Here is an 11517-nt window from a genome sequence, read left to right as displayed (position 1 = left end):
TGCAGTGAATATGTTGCTGGCTCAGAGTTCAGGCTGATGCGGGGAAGGCTCCAGAGATTTCTACAGTGGAAACTCCTGGGCAGAAGGCTGTGGATGAAATACTGCCACACCTGAGGCTTCTTCAGACACCAGCCCGTGCTGCAGGAAATTATCTCCCAGCCTGTCGTTTTCAATCCAGGCTGCATTTGCTGTGATACCTTCTGTGTGTTACTTGTATCAGTACAACTTATAACACATACAGAGGCTGCCAAGCTGTCATGTTCTCCTTTCTGGCTGAGCAGCACCACGGTCTCCAAGGAAAGGTAAAATGTGCCTTACATACCTGGCAGCAGCGTGGTTCAGCATTAACTTTGATGCTGTATTGTAAAAAAAATAAACGGAAGAGCAGTGCAGGGGCGTAACGAAAACATATAACCAGAAACGATTCCAAAAGATGTAAAGGTGTTTCAAGGCAAAACCAGCATTAAAACATTGGGCATCCTCCTGCACTACTGAAAGTGTACAGCCCTCTGGTGCTGCTCAAGGAGAAGGCAGTGTGTGCTCTTCGCATGAAGGACTCCAACAGCCCTGTTAGTCCCGCACTTAAAGTTGAACCCTTGTGTGAGTATCCACAGTGGCAGCACACCCGAGCTAAAGCTTATCACAAGTGTGAGCTCTGGCCAGCCTTTGTGGAACTGCTCACAAGATGATCTGTGAAGGCCTGCAATAGTCAGTGGAGCTGGACATGGGGTCAGAAGCTGGACCTGTTGGTCTCAGGAAAGCTTTCTTTAAGAGCGAGGCTTGGGCATGCTAGCAGCACTTTCTCTCTCTGTTATCTTTTAGTTATCTTTTATCTCTATCCATTATCTCCATTTTAGGGGAGAGAACAAAAGTTTCAAGCCACATTAAATGCCACTGCTAGCAGGGCTATACTGCCCTGTCTGATGTTTCCACCGTTCCATTTGAACCAAGGCTGCTTTTCAGTTTTCTTTTCCGTGAGAAGTTGCAGCTTTTCCCTGCTGGCGAGACTTTATTTCTTCTCCCTCTCTTTTTTTTCCCCTTTGCATTTCACAGACTCCTTTCAAGAGTGTCTGACACTTTGCCTTTCAGGCCAGCCTTCTAATTGCCTGTAGAAGTGGAAAATCAGATGCCCAATCCACATCCCGACAAAGGTGATAATCAGGGAACTCCTCTGGCTTTGGCTGGAAACAGCTGGAGGCTGGGAAAGGGGAACTCAGGACAAACAGAAAAGGTGGAGGGGAGGTACTGGGTGGCAGAGATCCTGCAGGACTTTGATATTTTTAGAAGACTTGAGCTCCTCTGTCCATTCCTGGAGCAGGTGCAGGACAGCAGCGTGCACAGTGCCTGTGCATTTCAGAATAAAACTGAATAAAAAGCCAATCATTGCTGCTGCCTCTGGCCTGTGTTCTAGGGGTACATGGGCACTCCAGAGCTGTTGGGGTGCCAGGGTTTCCTACAGTTAAACCAGCAGGTGCAGAATAGCTCAGAAACACCATGGCAGGAGATAAGTTATCTGGAGATACTGGGCACTGAAAGGTCATTTCAACAGTCCACAGCTCTTGGCACACTTTTTTAAAAACTATTAAATCAGGGGGTTGGAGGTTTTTTAAAGCTATTAAGTAATCTCATTTTAAAGGTACTCCTAATGTTTATTTGTGGGGGGTTTTTTTGCTTACAATTTTCCTTCTAATTTTCTCGGTGATGACAAATCCACCCCTTTGCAAGCCCCTGTACCTGTATCCCCTTTGAAAGTCTGTTTTCTGTTTGTTGAAAATGAATGCAATCAATTTGTAATCACTACTTCTCAGGGGACTGCCAACTTCCAGCCCAGTGGTCAATAATTCTGTCACCCTTAGGAGGTCTCAGCTAGTTGCTGTATGCTGGGTATAATATCACACAGGCCATAAGCTACCATCTGTAACCACCAGACACCATACAATCATCTAGGTTGGAAAAGAACTCTGAGAGCATGGAGTCCAACCGTTAACCCAGCACTGCCAAGCCCACCACTAAACCATGGCCCCAAGTGCCACATATACACAGTTTTTGAGTACCTTCCAGGGATGGCAACTCAACCACTTCCCTGGGCAGCTCATCCATGTTTTCACTGAGATGTGTAGTGTTTCCAGCAGATGTTTCACAAGCCAGATGGCTCCTTAAAGACTGATCTTCTTTCCTTACAGCCCAGGCATGTCTTTTAAGAGCTTCTTGCTCCTTTTTGTGCTCCAGGTTTTGTCCAAATTCCTGATTCCCTGTGCCTGGTTAGAGGCACACAGCAAATGCAGAAGGGAGAAGCAGGACAAGGCAGCATGTGCGTTCAGGTCACTGGGACATTTCCCAAGCAGGCACAGCTGCTGGCTCTAAACCCAGACTAACCACCCTGGATTAGCCAGCCCCTGCCCAGCCTCCAGCAGTGTAGGAAAGCAGCAGTGCCTGCCCATCCCCTCCTCAGCAGATGGAGGAGGCCAGAGCAGTTGTCACCTCTCTACCTTCAGGTTCCATTTGGCATGTTAATCTGCAAAGCCCCTCTTACTGCTCAGCTGTAACCAAAGGAAAGCCAGCTGAGGTGGCTGTTTTAACTAACAGGGGTGCGGTCATTACCATCTCCTGTTAAATGCCTTGGAGGAAGCTTTAAAATTTAAAAATAGCACCTTCCTAAGAATAGGCATTGCTACAAACAAACCTTTCAAATGTCAACGTTCTCCAGAAAGCAAAATCTTGGATAAGAATTAGTTTTGGGGGGATTACAAGGATTAATTGTGACCGTTTCTGGCATAAGCAGAATGACATAAACGTGACCCAATATCCCTGCTCCGCAGCGGCACCGTGTGCCTACGGCCCATGGAACAAAGCCATGGCTTCGGGTCAGAAGCTCTGTGCAGAGGGCTGAGGGTTTGCAGCGATGCTGGAGCTGGACACGTCCTCCGCGTTAGCTCAGTGCCACCTACAGCAGCAAGCGCAGAAGCTCTCGCACTCGGCAAGCCAAAGGGAGCAATTCCCGCACACTCCAGCAGGTGGCGGGTAGGTCAAAACGCTTAAGTGTTTTTTAGTAACTCGTTTATTAGGACCATACAGGTGAGGACAATGGGAAAGAAACCTTTTAGTTGAAGGCCGGTAGCTATTGTGTCTGCTGGTGATGATCTTTCTAAACCCTCACAAGGTACTTCTCTCTGTGACCTGCCCCGTTCCCTGCTATGTTTTGCGTATTAGATGTACTTATCTTTCTTTCAAGGGAAGAAATGGATCCATATGAAGTGAGGAAAAGCCCCCCCTTGGGTTTGTGCCAGTGTTTTCACTAATTATTTCTTTTCAGTCAGCAACTCTGAAATGCCAGTGAAACACAGGCAGTGCTCTAGATCTTCCTGACGGTTGAAATAAATGCATTTAAAATGACACTTCAAAAGAATTCTGTAAATCACACCACTTGCTTGTTGGGGAAGTGTTTGTGTGGGAGCACGAACCTTTTCTCTAGGAAGATGTTCACAGTTTTGGTGCATTTACAACCAGAAACATCTTTGAAATACAAAGCTGCATTAATCCTTGGGAAAAGAAAGACACAGGCAGGGTGCTGCAAACTCTGCATTATCCTCTGGCCCTGGACTAGAAAGATCACCTCTATTCTGAGGCCGTTCTGTCCTGTGGAAATAGCCCATATAACATTGGAACCGTTTCTTTATATATTTCTTTTTACTGTTGACTTTTCTGTTCTTGTCCAAATTCTTAAGAAACCTTAAAGCACTTCACCTACTTATTTCTCTTCTGCTGACAGATCAGTCTGAGTCCTGTTTGTTGTCCAGCTGTTTTCCGGTTGCCCTAAGGGCACATGGAAGTCCAGAATTGCCTTATGGCTCTCTAGACACAGAAGACACATTATTGCTCCAGGCTAATCCTTCAGGTGGGCATAGCCCAGAGCAAGTGCTTGCTCCTGTTTAGCTCAGCAGGAGCTAAACAATTCTCAAATAAATGTGCCAAAGGGTGGAGCTAGCTCAAGGTGCACCTATTGTCCTTTAAGACAGATGTAGAGTATTTCTTTTCATTCTGGCACTACTGAACACACAGTTGATCAATAAAGTGTTTGGTACTACTGCTGGCTTAAAATATTCCAGTCCTCCTTCACGAACCAGCGTTTATTCCCTACTTTATGTAATGCTGCTTCAGTTGTGCTGGCACAAATTTGCTAGAGCCACATCATATGCCCCATCAGGGAACTGATCTGGCTTAACCAGGAACCCACAACAACAAAAAAAGACAACTAGGTGACGCAAGGGGTAGGCTGGGAAATGGCTGTGTCACTGCAGCTGAGGCAAGAGCACGATTGCAGTGAGCGGAAATAACTTGGCCAAGAGCTGCTGTCAGAACATGTCATTAAAATGGTCCGCTCATTTTTGGCCCACACTACCCCTGCCATGCTACAGAGGAGCTCAAGTGTGTGTTCATAGAGCTGAAGGCCCTCACGACCCAGGCACTGTAGGAGAGCTTTAAGAGAACTTTAAGCACACAAAGGTTTGCCACCCAAGCGGGGACTGCTGCCGGCATACGACATTCCCAGCTGATGAATTTACACCAGCAAAACCTCATCATGCCAAGGTGACCTCCCAGGCACCCTTCATTCCAGTTTCCTGATGAAACACATTCAGTAAACAAACCTATTTCCTTTCTATCCAGGGTCCACTTGTCCTGTCACAACCCCCATGAGATGTGATTAGCAGAACCTCCAAGTCTCTCTCATCCCTCCCTCTCCTTTTACCCCCTAAATTTTCTAAGAACTCCCTTATAGATTAAACTGTCAGCCATGTCACACGCTTTACCTCCACCAAACATTTTCTTACCACCATTTGCAGCACTTAAGTCACTGCTCATCATATAAACCAGATTTTACTAATGATAAGCTGCAAACTCCCAAGTACATTCCTTTTGGATCCCATACCTAGGTAAACAGTTTAAATGTGCTTTAACAATTTAGCCCTTAAGTCCTACAGTTTATATTTTCAGAACACTGTGTCAAACAGATCCACAGGAGCTGGGTCTGTGTATGATGATACATTTAGCACCTGCCCATGCTTTTCGTAACTCCTTGGGATGCTAATGAAGCTTATCTTGTGGATGTGAATTTACAAGCTGGGGATACTCAATTGAAAGGATACCAAGAACTTTTATTTAATGACATCAAATACACATGCAAAAAGGTAAACGGTCTCAAATCTAACCAGCAGTTTTCCCTTTAGAAGGCTTTGCAAATAGGGATGGCTTGATCTGATCTCTAGACAGACCTCTCACTGAGAAAAGCCTTGCTGCTCTTTCCTTCAGAGTGCCTCCACATTTCAGTCCTAAAGCCATCAATCCCATCTTCAGCTTATCTAAACCCAGGGCTTCCAGTTCAGCAGCAGAGTTGAACGCCAGTAGGTCAATCGGTTCCACCTCCTGCAAAGAGAAAAACATGCAAGAAAAATGAGAGCTCAAAAAGCATTTGGACAACGTGCTCAGGCACACGGCATGACTCTTGTGCAGGGACAGGAGTTGGACTTTGATGATCCTTGTGGGTCCCTTCCAACTCAGGAGATTCCATGATTCTACAATTATCTCCAGGAAAGTTCACTACTCCCAAGAAAGCTGAATTAAAAACAGCCTACCATCTTGCATAGCAGTTCAGTAACTTAACCTTGACTTTCAGAGGCCTGGTAAAGCTAATAGCTCCTTTTTAGTCTGATGCAGAATACAACCAATAAGCCTCCAGCAGGAGCAGGAAGGAGGATGAACAGTTATATCTAACATAGTTACACTAATTAAAGAAATAGATATAAAAGCACCTCTTTTTAGTAAGACTAACCCAAAAAACAGGTTCTGAAGTTCACACCTCATCCTGCCACAAAAAAAATAAAAGAGGATTAAAATTTCATCTTAAAAGGAAATTAGCATATTTGCTAATTAACTGAGGGCAAAAGGGACCTCTACAGACTCTGTAGTCCAAACCCGGGGCCCTGGATAATTCAAATGCCAGATTTTACTAACATGCTAAACACTAACACCAAACACTAACACACTAAAAAGGACACCAAAATCTATGCTCATTTCATTCAATACTTGAAAGCAATGATTAGTCTTATGGTATGCATCAAAGACCCCAGAGCAAGTAATACCAGCAGTGGGAATGAGACCATTCTGTTACACGCTCAGCAAAAGCAATTCTTGCTAGCAGAACTAGAACCTTTGTCCTGCTAAGCATACAAAAAAATGACTGGTTGTCTCATTATTCTCACCCTACTTAAAAAAAAAATAAAATCATCAAGGACTCCTATAAAAATATTTCCACCTGCAATAACAATCTGCCACAGCATTGGTGGAGTTTCCTGTTTTAAGAATAGAAAGTCTCGCAAATACTGAGCAAAAGGTAAACAGTGAAGAATGGTAAACATCCTGTATAAAATCTGCCAGCTCTAACAGTACAGTAGATGACAAAGTTCTAATTGATCAGGTTACATCCTTGGTCTTTTTTCCATTGAACTGTATTAAACTTTCACATATGAGAAATCAGTCATTGGCAGCTGATGGCAGACTTTCTGCTCAAGCTGAAAAAAGGCAGAAAATCCAAGCATCTCCCTAGCCTGGAAAAAAAAAAAAGCCATACTTTGTTTTATTGCTAGAACAAATCTAGATTCATTACCCCCAAAAATCTTTATTAGTAATGTTATGCAAGGAGCAATGAACCACAAGTATTGGCACCCTTTACTGCCAAGGATCACTTGGGCTTTCATCAGTCCAGCAGGAAAAGCTCCATTGCTGTAGGTGAAGCTTATTTGCTTCCTCAGCTGTAAAAGCAGCTGAAGAAAGACACATGTTTTGTACAGCTTCATACTTACTGTGCTCTGTAACTGGTTTGTTTCCCGTGCCTTAGAAGAAACATTTTCTAGCTCCTCTTGTTTCTGAGCTTGGGTCACTTCTTTCTCTTCTTGGGCCTCTTTCTTCGGGGGCTTTGTCATTTTACTATTTTCTTCAGCCGGAATTTCGGTCTGCCCACCTGTGCACATCTCTCTTTTTACATCTCTTCCAGTACCTTCTGGCTGCTCCAGTGGTTTCTCAGTTGCACTGGTAGATGGACTACCCTCTTCTGAAGCAGAAGCTGCACTGGTAGCTGGACTATCTTCTTCTGAAGCAGAAGCTGCACTGGTAGAAGGACTATCTTCTTCTGAAGCAGAAGCTGCACTGGTAGAAGGACTATCCTCTGCTGAAGCCACAGCGCTGCTTGAACATTCATCTGAATTTCCAACATTTTCATTGTATCTGCTGCCTGACAGACAACTTCTGTCAGATGTACAAGGGGATTCATCTTTGTTGTCATCCTCACAGCCTGAATTGTTGGCATCATCCAATCCCAGCCTGGCATGGGGAGTATGTTACAAGTTAACACGCACCTATTTTAACTTTTAAATAAATTACTCTCAAAAAAAAAATTGTCATGTTTCTCTTTTCAAAGAGATATAGAGAACTAACAGTTATTTAGGATAGTTTAGTTAGAGGAAGAGCTGCTGATGTTGCACAAGACATACGTACCCCCCAAACAGATATCTCTTTACAGCATTCCCAATACAGAAATGACTGGAATCACTGGCTTCTCTTTCATGTTACATTAGGTTAAAGATGCCAGGAAAAAAACTCTTTAAAGTTCATTGTAAATTTAATTCATTAATGAAAAAAACAGAACAATAGGAAGCAGTAGAATATAACCATATTAGAAGGGGAGGTGGACAAAGTGCCTATTTTTGCAAATAAAGTTTGTCTGCTCCAGCTGGGACAGAATTATAGGAACACAGAAATGTTTATTTTCAGTTCTTTGATTTAATCAGTTTGATTTCTTATTCCTATTTCAGTCTACATCTCAGATTTGAATCTGCTTACTTGTACCTAACTAACCTTTCATCCTGTTGAAGGCTTGAGATGTGAGTATAGAACCAAGGCATAACACTTACCAATGACATTTTCTTTTTTCAGATTTTGTTCCACTTTTTCCAGGTTCACCGGGACGTTTCCGACTCTTGCCACTTTCTGATGACACTGCTTTGCTGGCAATAACCTGCAACCCTTCAAAACAAAATTGAAAGTCTCCTTCATCAGTGCACAATTCCTCTATGTTGTAAATTTCAGTTTTCATTTCAGATGAAGTTTAAAACACTAATGGAAAAGAATCACTACTGGTGCACATTCATGAAGACTCAAAGCTTCATAATAACCTCAGTAGCAGCAAAAGCTTTCCTACATGGATCTACTAAGGCACAGAGTCAATTAAAATTGGATTCCTGAACTGAACTCTCAGGTTCTACATCCCATTCAGCCTCAGTTTCACCATCTAGCTGCCAACAAGGGAACAATCCGTGGATAAAGTAACTACAAAAACCAGGAAGTGTAGCTGGATTCAATATCTAGTTTTTATGTAAGACCCACTTATAGTTTCATCATTTTACTGAAACTGATAATGTAATTCTTAAAGTTCAAGACCATCTTCACAGAATTTGGCTCTTATCATGAGATGACACTCGCACAGTAAGATGAAGCATCGCTTGTTTTACGTTACACTGTTCAATGCAATTTAAGAGAGACTGCAGACAAAGAGGAAAAACTAAGTCAAGCAAATTTTACTGAATCTTAAAACTTTCTTCAACTGGAAGAGTTACCATCAGCAATTTATTTTTTTTTTTGAAGTTTTCGTGCTGGAGTGAGGCTAGAGAGACTGTCAGTTTGCTCTATGTTTTGAGGACAGAGAGCGAGGCCAAGCTGCAGTACCTATCCGGATGGACTCCTCCTGCCGCTCTGCCATCTCACGGTACTGCCGCTCGTACTCCGGGTCTGTGAATGTGTGCCGTGGCTCCGCCAGCTTCCGCTGCAGCCTTTCCAAGCGCCTTTGCTCCTTTTCTGCTTCCCTCTCTGCCTGCTTCTTCACCCATTCAGCCATCCTGCAGGTGACAGAACCATGAAAATGAGTGTTTCCAGCATTTAATGGAATGCCAGTTGGTTGCTTTGCATTTACTGAATGCTTTCACCACCTGCTACGATGGAGACAACGGGAAAAGTCAAGTAACAATGTTCAGGGGAACTACTGAAGGAACAGACAGAGATTCTGCTACAGAGAAGAGAGCAGAGTTTATTTTGAAAGCCAGAAACAGCAGTAAGGTCACATATCCCCAATATGTGCTCTTGCACCTTCAGGGAGAACTGTGAGAATTCCAGATGAGGAATCCAAGAAGTGCAGAGCGTCTCTCAGAAGCAGGCTGCAGTACAATCACATTTTGCAATAACAGAATTACAGTCAGGAGAGTCCTGTTGGCTTCCAGTCCATCTGCACTAAAGATTTCACTTTTGCTCTTTCTGGTATTCAAAGTACCATTTCACTGCTACAACAGCCTGTCATTTGACGTCTTTTGTTAACAGTGAACTACAGAGTCAGGTTATTTTCTAATTCCAGCTTCCAAGAAAATGCCTTACGCTTTTTCATGATTGACATCTCGAAGTCTTCTTCCACTGAGATCTCGGCAAGCCTCTCTGTTTGTTGTCTTCTCAATTTGAGCACCGAGCGCTCGCAGCATCGACCCGAACCCTTACAGAGGGAAAAGTAATCAAGAATTAGCTAAACAGAAACAGAAGGATATGACCTAGCACACAACAAAAGAATTAATTATGGAAAAAGAATACAGCGAATTCAACGCTCTCCTCTCCCTCGATGTAACTGAAGGGAGAGTTAAAAGCTGCCACATGTTGGAGAACTGTCATTGGCTGAAATGCTGAAGCACTAAGGGAAAACAAAGGTACCCAGTGTTTACCAATCACCTTGGTTTTGTGCTCCTGGTGTCACACCAGAGACTCCAGATTTACTAGAACCTGTGCAACACTTCTAACAGGAAGGCCTATTTCTGGGCTCCCTCAGCAAAATGGTTTGAAACCTTTTTCACCCCAAATTAACACTTTTGTGTCCTTTCTAATTTAGCCAGAATGTACCTTCCCCCCACAAGACCCTTTAGCCCCACCAAGCTTAAATCACCTTTTAAAAACCTAACAAAAAATAAAATAGCTTTTTTTAGCAGATAACCTTACCTGCTTCATCAAGATGATTGTTATGCGCAAAGTTATTCTGGAGAGCCCCTCAAAACTGATTTCTATACACTCCTCAGCCCCTAATTACTCAAAGGCAAGACCACTACTTTCTCTCACTCAGTATCACCTTATGCTGTCTCCAGCTGGATAAAGACCCTTGTTTAACAGGCTCAGAGAAACACAGTGTGGATTAATAGCAATACAATCCTTCATGCAATTGCAAAGTGCCAAGCACCATTTTTTTAACTGGAAGATGAACAAATCTACAATGTCAGTGCCCTAAAATGACATCTAAGGAGTGTTATAAAGAGTAACCAAGGCAGACAGTCTACTGTATCATGAGGCAAAAAAAGTATTGCCTTCAGCTAATAAACCCAATTGCTGCCACTAGTGAGGAAAATTTTGTAGCTCATGAAACATGTTACTGAAGAATGTGGACCAAGCTGTGACGCCCAGTCAGGTATGTTCCCAAAAATCAGCAGCAATGCATTCACTAAGATTTTAAGAACTACATTCAAAAAGCAAACATATTGACTCCAACTGCACTCAAATATTCTGCAAAGTTTCTTTCACCCCTCATGTTCCATTTTAGGGAATGTCCACGATGTCGGTGGCCATGTTCATACACACCTTCAGTAACACACTTAAAATATTTTGTCAATACAAGGTGTCTAGCTTAGATTGAATTCTTTATGTCTTCAGCTACTGAGATCTTGGCACTTATGTGTTTTTTAAAATAAGAGAAGAAAGTCAATTAGGTCATATAACATAGCCAAATCACAGACTATTTGTACCTGAAACATTTGTCCTAAGAGACCATGGATGAAACAGGATCCTAAGATAACAGGTCCTTTTCAACACAGTTTCAACTCTGAAGTCACTTTGGTGCATGATACAGATTTCTAATAGAGTTAAGCTGAACAGGGATGTGAAGAAGAGCTGAACTGCAGCTTCCCTGGTCAATTCTCAGCTTTCCATGTGCACTTTGGTTTCAGCTCAGAGACATTATATCACAGTCATGCACACGACAAGAGATCTGGTAGTATATGAGAACTCCTGCTATCAGCATAGACTATGGCATAGCAGAATTTTTTCAACCTAAGAATCTAATCAGTAGCAAGCAGTTAAAGAACAAACCTCCTTTTCCACCACAAAGTCTTGGCTCCAGACTATAAACAGCTCCACTTTGCAACACATCTTCATCACTGGCCAGTCGCCCGTTACACTTCACATACAAGTTTTCTTCAGGAATATTCTAAAAGAAACAGATAATTGAGTTATATCATCAACTAAAAATGAAACATTCTGACAAAGAAAATCATTAGGCAGTGATGTTTTCTTCCTTCATCCAGGAACAGCAGGGAGGCCAAAATCAGACAATTTTAAAAGCACGAACATTCTCTATGGCGCTTGTTTTAATTCCTGTTTACCAAACGA

At 42.8% G+C, this 11517-nt stretch overlaps 1 protein-coding gene across 1 annotated transcript in view; it reads right to left on the bottom strand.

Annotated features, from left to right (window-relative positions):
- Positions 1–5132: 5132 nt before the first annotated feature.
- SDE2 (SDE2 telomere maintenance homolog) overlaps positions 5133–11517 on the bottom strand; it is an 8422-nt gene continuing 2037 nt past the window's right edge. The window contains exons 2-7 of the mRNA XM_029965084.1: positions 11218–11335; positions 9475–9586; positions 8776–8945; positions 7965–8076; positions 6858–7374; positions 5133–5421 (exon numbers count right to left, since the gene is read on the bottom strand). Coding sequence (XP_029820944.1) covers positions 5203–5421; positions 6858–7374; positions 7965–8076; positions 8776–8945; positions 9475–9586; positions 11218–11335 — 1248 coding nt within the window. The 3' untranslated portion in view covers positions 5133–5202. The remainder of the gene's footprint in view (positions 5422–6857; positions 7375–7964; positions 8077–8775; positions 8946–9474; positions 9587–11217; positions 11336–11517) is intronic.

Source organism: Manacus vitellinus, unplaced genomic scaffold (genome assembly GCF_001715985.3).
Source record: "Manacus vitellinus isolate BGI_N305 unplaced genomic scaffold, ASM171598v3 scaffold_8_pilon, whole genome shotgun sequence".
Lineage (NCBI taxonomy): Eukaryota > Metazoa > Chordata > Aves > Passeriformes > Pipridae > Manacus > Manacus vitellinus.
The sequence above is the reverse complement of the archived record's forward strand: the minus strand, read 5'-3'. Positions and strand labels throughout refer to the sequence as shown.